Source organism: Zalophus californianus, chromosome 5, assembly GCF_009762305.2.
Source record: "Zalophus californianus isolate mZalCal1 chromosome 5, mZalCal1.pri.v2, whole genome shotgun sequence".
Lineage (NCBI taxonomy): Eukaryota > Metazoa > Chordata > Mammalia > Carnivora > Otariidae > Zalophus > Zalophus californianus.
Genome location: NC_045599.1, coordinates 62,308,988 through 62,323,482, shown reverse-complemented (window position 1 = coordinate 62,323,482; position 14,495 = coordinate 62,308,988). Strand labels below are relative to the sequence as shown.

The 14,495-nt window shown below is 39.4% G+C and overlaps 1 protein-coding gene across 7 annotated transcripts in view; it reads right to left on the bottom strand.

Annotated features, from left to right (window-relative positions):
* Nucleotides 1-368: 368 nt before the first annotated feature.
* Nucleotides 369-14,495, bottom strand: part of ATP6AP1L (ATPase H+ transporting accessory protein 1 like) — a 286,142-nt gene continuing 272,015 nt past the window's right edge. For all 7 annotated transcript variants that reach the window (XM_027605199.2, XM_027605195.2, XM_027605194.2 and 4 more), the window contains 3 exons: nucleotides 9,581-9,631; nucleotides 6,755-6,995; nucleotides 369-3,186 (listed from right to left, as the gene is read on the bottom strand). In XM_027605199.2, the coding sequence (XP_027461000.1) occupies nucleotides 2,884-3,186; nucleotides 6,755-6,995; nucleotides 9,581-9,631 (595 nt within the window). In that variant the 3' untranslated portion in view covers nucleotides 369-2,883. The remainder of the gene's footprint in view (nucleotides 3,187-6,754; nucleotides 6,996-9,580; nucleotides 9,632-14,495) is intronic.

Here is a 14,495-nt window from a genome sequence, read left to right as displayed (position 1 = left end):
TGTAGTGTTCCATGATTCATTGTTTGTGCATAACACACAGTGCTTCATGCAGAACATGCCCTCTTTAATACCCATCACCAGGCTAACCCATCCCCCCACCCTCCTCCCCTCTAGAACCCTCTCAGTTTGTTTTTCAGAGTCCATAGTCTCTCATGGTTCGTCTCCCCCTCCGACTTACTCCCCTTCATTCTTCCCCTCCTGCTGTCTTCTTCTTTCTTTTTCTTAACATATATTGCATTATTGTTTCAGAGGTACAGATCTGTGATTCAACAGTCTTGCACAATTCACAGCGCTCACCATAGCACACACCCTCCCCAATGTCTATCACCCAGACGCCCCATCCCTCCCACCCCCACCACTCCAGCAACACTCAGTTTGTTTCCTGAGATTAAGAATTCTTCATATCAGTGAGGTCATATGATACATGTGTTTCTTTGATTGACTTATTTCACTCAGCATAACACCCTCCAGTTCCACCCACGTCGTTGCAAATTCAAACCAGAATATTTAACCCAAAATCTAGTAAGAGAACCTATTAAAAAAATTCAGCCCAATCTAAAATTATACACTTCCCTCTCTGAGCTAGCACCTCCAGAATCCATTCTCCCACATATTCCTCCATCTTTTGTTGCATAAATTAGCAAAACCTTCCAATTTTTATTCTCCCATATTTGACTTTGCAGTTGGTTCCCTGGGATATGCTAGAGTGTGATTCCAATTGTCTAGAGACATTGAGGAAAATCGGCACCCCCTGGCAAGGTAACTATCTTTGGTGAGGTCAGAATAGCTTCACCTCACATGGCTGCTCCCGCTAGCAAGAAAAACTTAGTGGAGTTTATGGGTTCAATATCCATAAAGTTGTTTAATTATCCCCAAGTTACCATTCTTATTTCAAGTTTCTTCTTTTTTGTAAAAATCAGTTCCCTCATATTCATTAAGAGATCTGGCAAGGCTGTGAATTCCAGCTACAACGTATTTTACCAACTTACAGGATCAGACCTATGTGTCTGATTTGCAACTATGCCAGCTCCTTGAAAAGAGCTATAGATCAGTCACAGAAACTCCCTGGGTTTTTGTTTTTGTTTTATTTTTTACCATGACTTGAGCTGTGAATTTTAAATCTTAAGCTATTATTTTCTTTCTGTAAGCCCTCTAGCACAGTTAGAAAGAACCAGTTTACCTTACAGGGTCTCACCCTGTAGGACAATCACCATACCTGCATGGTCTTACCATATCTAGGATGACTATATATCCCAGTTTGGCATCCTTCTGCTTATGTCTGTTATCTTGGAATTGTAAATGACGTTTTCTCTTTCAAAAGTGTCCCAGTTGGACCGTAAGTTATGCTTATCCTTCAAGTACCTATAGCCTACCACGACCACCACTGATACCACCAATGGATACTCAAAACAACCACAATGAAAATTTCATTATGGAATGATGTGAACTATCTGTTTCCCACTCTCTAATGCTAAGAGTCCTCCTTGGTTTTAGGCTAAACAGGGCCAAAAAATCAATACTAGATTCCCAAATTCTTCAGGGTGTGTTCCCTATAACCATCTTTGGTACAAATAGGTACATGAATCAAGATTCTTAGTTACAGAATACAGAATCTACGCCAGGTATTAAAAAAAAATTCACTACAGAGTATTAAGAGGTTACAGAATTCTGAGAGGGCTGGAACAAAACCTATACTCACAGCCAAGAGTAATGCAGCCAAAGAAATGTCCAACATAAGACTGTTTTATCAGAAACCCAAATCATTGTCATTCACACTTGGCATCAAAGTTGGTACTAGACTGTAAACTTATTACCACAGCTGCCCAAGAGATTCAATTTCTCTATGCATGATCCTCTACCCCACATTGTTCCCATCTGCTTTCTAAGTTTTGTGCAAGTCATGTATGGAACCCTAGTTCATGTGTGGAAACCTAGTTAGGGAAATACAATGTACTTTTACACATAAGCTCTCTTTAACACACAAGGCATATTAGAGACGCTCTGGTGAAAATTCAGGGAAAGCCAATCTTCAGTATCTGTCAAGAACTGGAAAAGACTATGCAGAAATCCATATGTAAGAAGAGCAGTGGTGGATGCAGAATTTCTATTAAAGAAGAGTTTAAGGGACACAATCTCACTGGAAGGGGGTTTAGGAGATTTGCCGTGAAGCTGTGTTTGCATAGCAAGCACACTGTTCTTAGCTCAGTTGCTTATTTCAAGTAGCACCTAGGAGAGTTAATGGATGTCTAATCAGACAAATGAAACAAGCCTTGGCACCACAACCAGATGGAAAAGGTAAGAAACTACAAGACTGTTACCCTCTTTCACAAACTGAACTGGGGTGCCTCTGAACAGCAAAGTAAATGACAAGAAAGCCCTTGAATAAATTGTTCTATCATATTGACAAGTGTCTTCCCTAAATAGCTCCGGGAAAGAGAAGACTACTTTTTAAAACAAAACTGGGATATAATTTCTAAAAATGCAAACTGACAAAATATTTTAAATTCTGAACTTCCAGATAACCTTGGAATTATTGTTTCTATATTATCACATCTGAACTGGCACAAGCAAGGAGGACCAAATATGTTTTCCCCTCTCTTAATGGCATCAATGGTTTTTTCTGTCTTCCTAACTTGAAATATCCCTTTGCTTTCCAAGTAGTTTTAGGGCAACAATCATATTTACCTCTGTGGGGTTCCTGGGACTTTTTCATTGCCTCAAATCTCTCTAAGTAGGCCAGTGGATGCTCCAAAATGTATTTTTTGCATGTATTTTTTTTAAGCCTTGAGGTGAACACTTTATATCAGAAGTCAAAGAGGACAGACAGAAATAACTCCTTTCAGAGCCCACTGCGGACTTCGTGAGGAAGAGGGGCCTGCGCTATTACACATAAATTTTGCAGATCTGTTGGCTTCTCAGTTCATAGCACTCGACTCCCTGGCTCCTCAGCAGCTCCTTCTCTTCTGCTGCATCTTGAGCTTTCAACTGGGGGAAGTGGGCCGGAGAGGTGATGAAATCATAGTGCCGCTCCAGATACCGCAGGTAGATGAGCATGTGCAGAGCATAGGCCAACACCAGCAGCAGGATCAGGGACATGGCCAGGCCAATCAGAATGGCTGGTGTGAAGGAGGAGGCACAGTCTCGGGGCTTGGCAAACTGCCTCCTCTTGATGGTGAAGCCTTGGATCTGTCAGGACAAAAAGCTGAAGTGACATACTCTTTCTCTCCTAAGATCTACCTCTAGTTGGGCTGAGGGTTCTGGACTCCTAGTTAACCAAATTTAAGATACTGGGGCCGTACTTACTGACTAATTTGAACACATGATCTAACAAATGTAAATGTGTTTATGGGGACAATGAAACAATTTTAAATCAAGACTGACCCAGAGTAACTACTCTAAATAAGAGCAATCATTTGTAGAAGGCAGCTCCCACACTTAGTTGGCTTTTAGAACAGAATCCTACACAACATCACCTTGGTCACCTAGTTAGTTTCAAAGGGGTACATCAGAAAACTGAATTATCCATTAGTGCTTTAAGTGAGAACTCATTTTTATGACTTAAGTGGGTGCTTTGTCATTTTTTCATGCTAAAATGCCTGTAGCCATAGAGTTTAGAGGCCTTGCCGACCCAATTGTCTGTGCACTAGACTGAATCCAAAACAGCTCCAAAAGGAGACTCTTAGCCTGGCTTCTGGGATCCTTGGCCCACTCCTCTATGAAGAGGCAAAGTGGTCTTCTCTTCAAACTAGTGCCTGAAGAGTCAAGCTCTTGATAAAATGACAAAAGATGGCCTCATTCAATGCCACAACTCCAGCCAAAGGCAATGTCCTCACATTGACTGTTATTTAATTCTTAAGACTTGGTTGAGAACAGTGTCTGTGGAGAATGCCTGAAGGACATCTTTCCATCCATTTTCTGGACTACTGGTTATAAACACACTGTATCTAGCCCACAGGTGAGTTTTGTTAGGCCCAGAGTTCTGAACATCCTGAGAATTTCCTATTAAAATCCAGACTTCTAGCTTCCATTGAAAAATTGAAGATCCAGCAACACTGAGGCTGCATTCCTAAGAATGCTTTTTGCTTCCTAAGAAGCAAAAATTAAATTAACTGGAGTTGAATAAACGTACTCTTTGTGATGCTGCTACACTTTACTGGTATCCAGATGGCCCACCAAGGGCATCTCAGTTTGCCATGCTTGGGGCATCACGCTATACTTTATTCTTAAATCAGATGGGCAAAGCCACCTATGTGGAATGCAGCCTTTTGTATACATACCTGAATCACTATCACCACCACCTCTTGCGTGGACTGAGCTTGCATTCCACCATCTGCTTACATCAGTGGTGTTTTAACAAGGCCCACCATGACATCCACTGCTGTGTTCACTGTAAGGCTGTTGTCACAGATGTTAGCACATGCTGCACCATACGAGTGATGGATGTGCTCCCCGCAAGCACACTTCCAATAGTCTTATGAACCCCAAGAACGTGTAACTGAGCGATTCTTTCTTATACTGGATGCTCCAAAGCTTCAGGGCCAAATCACTGTGCCACTTCCAGCCAGATCAGACAGATGGTCTTGTGGTTTTGTGTACCAACCTCGCTAGTGGCTCTAATTGATCTGTTCTTCCTTTGTTTTTCTTAAGCCACATGTCTTTGCCCATTTTTTTGTTTTATATTTTTTATCATAAGATATACATAACATAAAATTTACAATCTTAACCATTTTTAGATGTACAGTTCAGTGGCATTAAGTACATTCACATTATTGTGCAACCATCACCATCATCCATCTCCAGAACTTTTCATCTTGCAAACTGTAACTCCATTAAACACTAATTCCTCCTGTCCCTCTTCTGGGGGACAGGAGGACTGCTGTAGATACTTCATGTAAGTGAATTCATACAAATATTTGCCCTTTTGTTCCTTTAATTTAGCATAGTATCAAAGTTCATTCATGCCATTGCCAAATCTGAATTTCCTCCCTTTTCAAGGCTGAGTAATATTCCATCACATGTCTACACTAGACTTTTTCATTCATCCATTGATGAACATTTGGGTTGTTTTCATCTTGTGGTTATTGTCAATAATGCTGCTATGAACATGGGTATACAAGCATCTGTTCAAGTCCCTGCTTCCAATTCCAATTTCCAGAATCACATGGTAATTCTACATTTAATTTTTTGAGGACCTACCACCATACCATTTTCCAGAGGCTACACCATTTTAAATTCCCACAACCAATGTACAAGGGTTCTAATTTCTCTACATCCTTGCCAACATTTGTTATTTTCTGTTTTGGGTTTGCTTGTTCTCTTATAATAACCATCCTAATGGGTGTGGTTTGTGCATTTTTCAAAGTCAGTTTTCTTACAGTGTTTCTCTAAGTCACCCTAAATCATTTCTGAAACAAGGAAGAGGTATAAGTCGGTCAATTCCTCTGTTCTCATCAAGCAAGATTATGTGTGAATTATTCTTTGTTTTCGTTATTACTTTGGGCCTACTTCTCTTTTTAAAGTGCAAGTGAGAGAAATATATATAATATGTACTTTTTAAATATTGATAAATACATATACATTATATATATTATAAAGTGCCTCTGAAGTCAGTGCAGAATTCAAATTCTGCTTCTACCATTTACAAGTTATATCACTTTGAAAAATTATGTAATCATCAGACCTTCAGTCATCGCATTTTTAAAACAGGGATAACAACAGCAATCTTGCAACATTATAAGTTTTGAAGACAAAGTATGTAAAATAACCAAAACAGTGCTGACACACAGGGCAGGGGACTCATAAGTAGTACTGTTAATCCATGCCTGACACAGTCCTCGCTGTTGCCACATAATAAGGCCATGACTTCTTTACATTCATAAAAGAAAGGCCAGAAATCAAGAGGGTGAAGTAGTTTGCCCAGGTAGCTGACAAGCAATTTGAAACCAAGTCTTTCTTTCAAACTCCAAAATGCAAGCTCCTTCCCTACCCCAAACTGCACACCTCTCCAAACTGGGGGGAAGAATAAGTAAATCCATTTACATTTGGAAAAGATTGGAAAGTGCCCATAAGAGGGACATGCAAAACCGGGCCTATTTCAGTGAGTTGGAAGAGCGAGTGAAGCTTTCTTCACAGGTAAACAGGACAGAGGAAGTTGACAGATGTCTTTCTGCCTGAGATTCTGGTGGTGAAAAGAAACATCTAATGCCCCCATGCCTTTCCCCAAATACTTTCAAGAGGATCTCTGGGGTATTTTTGACTCCTTAGCTGACAGTTCCATTCCTGTGCTAACTGCCAAAGGTGTCACTCATGCTACAGATGTACTTCTTATCTGTCCTGATAGGATCACTGCTCCACTCCCTGAAGGAAATAAAATAATTACCTAACAGTTCCTCTCCCCAGAAGGGCCTCTCACTCCAGGAAGTGTCAGTCACTGGGCTTCATGCCACAGCTTCACTCCAGCTTAGATTGCTGGCATTCCTCATTGATAATTATTAGTGACTGCAGAAATGTGACTGTAAAAGCAAGGTGGGGGGCGGGGGGCAGTGCGTAGGGTGTGGGTAGTGCACAGGGAGAGGAAATATTCTATCCTATTCCACTTCATGACTTAGAAGATAAAGAAAAAAATACCAATATTATTTTAAAGGTATCCATTCCTCTCTTTTCTCAAAACATCTATATTTCCGGTGTTTTCAAACACTGAGTTTCTTTGGCACCAAATATACAGGCGCACTGAGCATATGTTTTAGTTCATTACCTGGAAATCAACAAAAGTGACCTCCCACAGGTTTGCCATGTCATCCGCGTAGCTGGGCAACAAGAGGGCATCATACCGCGGCAGGCTGCTGACACGGTGGCAGTGGTAGGAATAACTTGACGGAGCATAGATGCCAGTTGCATTAAAAGTTGCTTGGATTGAATTATTGAAAATAATCTCGACTCGCTGTAGACTAAACCAGCTCTGGAGGTACAACTTGTTGTAACTGGTAAGGATGAACCTGAAAATGATTACAAACAGTATTACTCCTAAAGCACTTGGATATTTGCTGACGCAGGAAATCATCTATGAGCAGTGCAATTGCACCCTCTTTTGTCAGGTAGCAGAACTGGCTCTGAGAGAGTTTCCTTCTAGTGCTGAAGCAGTCTCCTGATAGGTTTGAACGAAAGCAAAAGACAGGGCAGACCCCAAAAGTGGACAGTACAAATTCCTTCAAAAAGAAAAACACAAAAAGTTTGTTTTTAATTTCATTTTTTAAATCAAAACTTGGTTTTATTACAGCAAAAAAAGTTGAAAAAAACTAAATTCTAAGCTAATATAGAATTAGCTAAGTAAATAATGGTCAAAAATAACCCAAAGAGAGCTTTTACTGTGTCAAGCACCCTTCTATGTTCTTTATGTGTATTTTATTTAACATGAGAAAGATACTATTATCCTCATTTCACAGGCGAGGAATCGAGACACAGAGGGGTGAAATAAATGGCTTGTGCAAGTTTACTCGGAGATTAAGTATTGGAGCTGGGCTCCAAATCCAATTTGAGACTACAGTCTTTACTCTTAGCCATTTTAGAATGGAATATTCTCCAGCAATAAAAAAGTTATAATATGCCATGATCATTTTTTCATTAAAAAACAAACATGTGACTGTGTAGAAAAAAAATTCTGGAAGGACAGCGATCAAATGTTAATAATGATTACAAATGGTGATTAAATTATGAATGATTTTCAAGTTCTTTTTATAAATAAACATTTTCTGATTCTTTTTGTTTTCTGGTCATGTATTGGACTCTTAGAGAAGCAGACCCTGAGACAATGATGTGAAGAGAGGAAGTATTTGGGGAGGTAGTCCCAAATTTTTTTTAAAGATTTTATTTATTTATTTGACAGAGAGAGACACAGCAAGAGAAGGAACACAAGCAGGGGGAGTGGGAGAGGGAGAAGCAGGCTTCCCATGGAGCAGGGAGCCCAATGCGGGGCTTGATCCCAGGACCCTGGGATCATGACCTGAGCCAAAGGCAGACGCTTAACGACTGAGCCACCCAGGTGCCCTGGTAGTCCCAAATTTATTTGGGAATTCAAAATATGTCAAATGGAGAAAAGAAAAGAAAAATGACAGAGGAATGGAAGACACCCCAAAAGGACACATTATTAAGCACGTTTCCACTGTGGACAAGTGCAGTTTGATGCTCATGGGGTACACTGGGAATGAGGGTAGTTCACATGCTTGTTATCTGACCTGAGGCTCAGGGTGAGAGAGCTGGGGTATTTATACACTTCTTTCAGTCATTGGTTGAGAGTTGCTGGGGTAGGGATGGGAGGCAGTGGACCCTTTGGCTAAAGGAAGCTTTTAGGCAAAGAAAGGCTGGCAGTTCAAAGTTGAGCTGGTATAGTGCTCTCAAATGGAAAAAGCCCAAAGTGATATAGATGGGGTACTGACAGCGTCTGCTGCATTCCTTCGTCCAAAAGAAAAAAATAATAATCATAAAGTTATTTTCCTTTTGGGGAAAAAAAGTGCTATTTGAATAAAAACTACTCACTTATATCAAACAGATATGTATATTTGTGTTTGTATGCTTGCTCACCTTGTGGGATTCTATTTTCCTTATAAAGTTTATCTAAAAGATGATGACATGTATTTTCTAAATTATAACCAGTGAAACACTAGTGGTTCCATGATATGTAGGCAAATATTCTGAGGAAAGAGCTTTCTAAAGTAAATATAGGAAAAGAGGTTAATCAGTCACCAAGTGTTGCAATCTTCCTTAAAAGCATGTCTTCACAGTAAATTTAATATACAAATTTATACTGTGAATCTCCAAGAGGAGGACACGGTGTGCAGTCTTTCTCAAACACATCTGACCACAGAACCCCTTTCCTGAGGAATCTTATAAATATTTTTACATAGCAGAAGTGTTCCATAGAACACAGCTTAGGAAAGACTGTCCTAGCACATGCTACTGGTTTTTTCAAGTAATGTTAAAGACATAGCTGTTTATCTCCACTAAAACGTTGGTCCTATAGGAACAGAAACATTTTATTTTCATAAGAAAAAAAATATAATGCTTTGACATTGTCCTCACTCCTGGAGCAGTTCCTAACTACTTGAATAAACCACTGTTGGCAGATGCATTCTTCCACACATTAACACAGCAAAATGTAGGCCTGGGTTATCTGCTGGGAAATTCAGCTAACAGAGAGGTTTTTTGTGATTATAAAATGATAAGTGTGATTTATTGTAAGGCACGATATAGAAAATAACTTCAAACCAGAGCTTCAGCTTTGGAGCTTACATATATTTTTTGCTCACAGGAAAAGAGTATCACATTTTCAGGTTCATGTAATTTCTAAGTCCTAACTGAAGAAGGAAAATCTATACAGATGCTTTGGTAGAAACTAAAGAAATCATCACTATAGGATCCCACCATAATATTGCTGACTTTGCATAGTTAGTTATATGTGGCATTTCACACGTCACAGTGCTTGGCACATAGCGGGCCCTTGATACTACATGTTGAGTGAGTAAATTATATGGAGCCAATATGAAGTGCTGAACCTATAACACTCCAAAGTAATATCCATACCTACCTTATATCAAGACCTTTGGGAATTTCAGCATCAACAAACTTCAGAGACAAACTAAGAAAACAGAAACAACACAGCCCATCAAAATAGAAATAACTTTTACTTCACGCTATACTAAAAAATTACCTCAAAATGGAAAAACTAAAACAATAAAACTTATAGAATAAACATATAGCAATTTTGCAATCTTGGACTAGCCAATGGTTTCTTGAAAAAATATAGAACCATAAGACATTCTTAATCATAGGAAACAAACTCAGGGTTGCTGGAGGGGACAGAGGTGGAGTGATGGGGTAACTGGGTGACGGACATTAAGGAGGGCACATGATGTAATGAGCACTGGGTGTTATATAAGGACTGATGAATCACTGACCTCTACTTCTGAAACCAATAATACATTATATGTTAATTAAAAATAAACTAAAAAGATTAGAAGTATAAAATATAAAGAAAAAATTTATATACTGGAGTTTATTAAAAATTTTTACTCTTCAAAAGACAGTGTTAAGGGGCACCTGGGTGGCTCAGTCGTTAAGTGTCTGCCTTCTGCTCAGGTCATGATCCCAAGGTCCTGGGATTGAGGCCCGCATCGGGCTCCCTGCTCTGCAGGAAGCCTTCTTCTCCCTTTCCCACTCCCCCTGCTTGTGTTCCCTCTCTCACTGCCTCTCTGTCAAATAAACAAATAAAATCTTAAAAAAAAAAAGACAGTGTTAAGAAAACAAGAAAGGCAAGCCACAGAACAAGAGAAAATATTCACAATACATATACACAAAGAACTAGTATCCAGAATACAATAACTAACACTAACAACTCAATAATAAGAAGACAACTTAACTTAAAAATGGTGAAAAGAGCAGTCCACAAAGGAAGATATACATATAGTTAATAAATACATGAAAAAAATGCTCAGCATCTTTAGTTATCAGTAAAATAAAACCACAATAAGATAAAAGCATCATGGTACAGTAATCGAAATAATTAAAACTTTTTTTAAGAATCTACTCTTTGGGCACCTGGGTGGCTGAGTTGGTTGAGCACCCAACTCTTGGTTTCCACTCAGGTGGTGATCTCAGGATTGTGAGATCAAGCCTTGTGTCAGCCTCCACAACGGGAACGGAGCCTGCTTGGGATTCTCCCTCTACCTCTGTCCTTCCCCTGCACTTTTGCTCTCAAAAAAGAACCTACTCTTAAGCTCTTAATATCATAGTTACTCACATTTTTCTGAAAGTTAACGTGAGATTTCCTGGATGTGAGACAGAGTATTAGTAATTCATAGCAATAACCACATTGGTTCCCCTTTTAACCCAATTCTTCTGCCTGGGCAACAGGATGAGAGCCAGATGTCATCCTGTACATACTGGGATTTGTAATACAGATGAGGAACACCAAAATTGTGAATCTGGGAATCTTTTAGTTTATGTAAAAGAGAGACAGAGATCCCCCTTAACCCTGAGAAAGGGAAACATTTGCTTCCTTAGTGTCAAAAATTTTCCTTGGCACGTGAAAAGAGAAGAGTACCAGGTACCTACCTCACAACGTAAGCTGATGAGTTTTATCAGCCTCTAGATGGGAATAAATAGGTCACCATAAAGGTGAATGTAAATAATTGTCTCTAAGAGGAAGACAAGCAGCCTCTGTGGGTTTCCAAGTGCTGGAGTACTTCCATGGTCCTGAGGTTCATTACTTCTTTTTTTTTTTTTTTTCAAATTATAGGCTATGTTTTTCAGATTTATTTTCAAGTTTACATTGCCTTGTATATTGTTTCAGAAAACATATATATCATGCATATACATCTTTTTTTTATTATGTTATGTTAATCACCATATATTACATCATTAGTTTTTGATGTAGTGTTCCATGATACATTGTTTGCGTATAACACCCAGTGCTCCATGCAGAACGTGCCCTCCTTAATACTCATCACCAGGCTAACCCATCCCCCCACCCCCTCCCCTCTAGAACCCTCAGTTTGTTTCTCAGAGTCCATAGTCTCTCATGGTTCGCCTCCCCCTCCTATTCCCCCCCTTCATTCTTCCCCTCCTGCTATCTTCTTCTTTTTTCTTTTTTTTTAACATATAATGTATTATTTGTTTCAGAGGTACAGGTCTGTGATTCAACAGTCTTACACAATTCACAGCGCTCACCATAGCACATACCCTCCCCAATGTCTATCACCCAGATGCCCCATCCCTCCCACCCCCCACCACTCCAGCAACCTTCAGTTTGTTCCCTGAGATTAAGAATTCCTCGTATCAGGGAGGGCATATGATACATGTCTTTCTCTGATTGACTTATTTCACTCAGCATAATACCCTCCAGTTCCACTGGCATCATTGCAAATGGCAATATTTCATTCCTTTTGATGGCTGCATAATATTCCATTGTATATATATACCACATCTTCTTTATCCATTAATCTGTAGATGGACATCTTGGCTCTTTCCACAGTTTGGCTATTGTGGACATTGCTACTATAAACATCGGGGTGCATGTACCCCTTTGGATCCCTACATTTGTATCTCTGGGGTAAATCCCCAGTAGTGCAATTGCTGGGTCGTAGGGTAGCTCTATTTTCAACTTTTTGAGGAACCTCCATACTGTTTTCCAGAGTGGCTGCACCAGCTTGCATTCCCACCAACAGTGTAGGAGGGTTCCCCTTTCTCCGCATCCCCGCCAACATCTGTCATTTCCTGACTTGCTAATTTTAGACATTCTGACTGGTGTGAGATGATATCTCATTGAGGTTTTGATTTGGATTTTCATTACTTCTTGACAGGTAAACACATTGGTCTAAGGTGGTAAATCTCTTACTAAATCCAAGGCTTATCTTTTAACCCAAGTCCCAGTCAAATTTGTTCAGAAATTGCTAACTATGCAGAAACAAAAATATTTTCTTTACAGTCAGTGACCATACCAAGTGTCAGTAAGGATGTAAAGCAACTGGAACCTCCTCATACAATGCTGGTGGAAAGGTAAATGGTACAATGACTTTAAAAAACAATTTGGCGGTTTCTTAAAAAGTTAAACATGCACATACCATATGATCTAGCCATTCTACTCCTAGGTATTTAAGAAAAATGAAAATATACACTCCTACGAAGCCTTGTACATGAATGTTTAAAGCAACTTTCCTTGGAAAGCTATTTAAAAACTGGGGCAAAACAAATTTCCATCAAGAGGTGGATGGATAAATAAGTTGTGGTATATCCATATAATGGAGTACTTACCACTCAGCAGTTAAAAAGAAACATCACTTTGAAACATGTAACAATGTAGAATATCAAAATCATCAAGCTAAGTGAAAGAAGCCAGACTAAAAAAGAGTATACACCATATGACTATATTTATTTACTTATTTATTCAAGATTTTATTTATACGTTTTAGAGAGAGTGTGTATGAGCAGGGAGGGGCAGCGGGAGAAGGAGAAAGAATCTGAAGCAGACTCCGCACTGAGCACAAGCAGGGCTTAGTTCCCCAACTGCAAGATCATGACCTGAGCCGAAACCAAGAGTTAGACATTTAACCAACTGAGCCACCCAGGTGCCCCTATATGATTATATTTATAGATAATTCTGGAAAATGCAAACTCACCTATAACTATAGAGAGCAGGTCAGTGGTTACCTGGAGGGCTGGGAGTGGCAGGAGGGAAAGATTACAAAGGGACACAAGGAAACTTTGGAGGGTGATGAAAATGTTTGCTGTTTTGATTGTAGTAATGGTTTTGTGGGTGCACAAATATGTCAAAACTGATCAAACTGTACTTTAAATATGTGCAGTTTAGTGTATTTTATTTACATTTCAATAAGGCTGAAAAATAAGAACGAGAAAAAGCTAAATAACTGAAATGAGAAAATGTGAAAAATTTAAATACAGAAAGGATGATGCAGCTATGTGACATTATAATGTCTAGAAATTATAACAACTCAACATACATTATAAAACCAAAAAAGCAAAAGTGGATAGCCATAAAACGTCCAATTACAAGCTTGAAAAAAACATCACACAAATGTAATCTCATTTATTTAGTCCTATTTATCAAGAAACAGAAATGTCAGCGATTGAGCTGAAATTTATCGTCATACTATTTATGGGGAAAGGGGAAGGGTATTTACAAAATAAACCAGATAAAGTTACTAGGAGAATTATCTTTTTTTTCTAACATTATAAGCTTAGACACCTTAGAAGCATTCATTTATGAACACTTTATAAGCTAATTTATTCAGTAAAGCAGGTCTCCAAAAGGGCCTTTCTCTAAGACTATTCTGATAGCCTGTTACAAAGTACTTAAAATACTTTAAAGAAATAAAATTTATTTCTTGAATAGTATTTTACAAGTTCGACTGGTCACTTATTTTAACAGAAATTTCTCCACTTCTTCCAAGGAATCAGAATAGCTTAGCTATCCATAAAATGACTCTGTAGCTGTTGAACTAAACCTCAAAGCAAGGCCATACTGAGTCCACCTAACTGCTGTCCCTTTTTCCCGATGGAGCAGCTCAATGGCCTCTAAGCTTCTGACACTCCCAAGAGCTTTCTCCAGCAGTCCTGGTTTCAGTGAGAGCTGTTAACATGCTCTGCTGCAGAGTAAAGAACATGCCTGATTTCAACAAAGCAAATTCAACAACGATTCAGTGAGACTCTTCCAAGAGCCAGGCATTGCACCATAACCTGGGAACATGAAGGAGAAATACAATCTAGCAAGTCACTCAAAAAAGAACTGCTTTTACTCTTCCAAGCACCCTAACCTCCCATGTTTAAAACAGACTCTGAGGGACGCCTGGGTGGCTCAGTTGTTAAGCGTCTGCCTTCGGCTCAGGTCATGATCCCAGGGTCCTGGGATCAAGCCCCGCATTGGGCTCCCTGCTCTGCGGGAAGCCTGCTTCTCCCTCTCACACTCCCTCTGCTTGTGTTCCCTC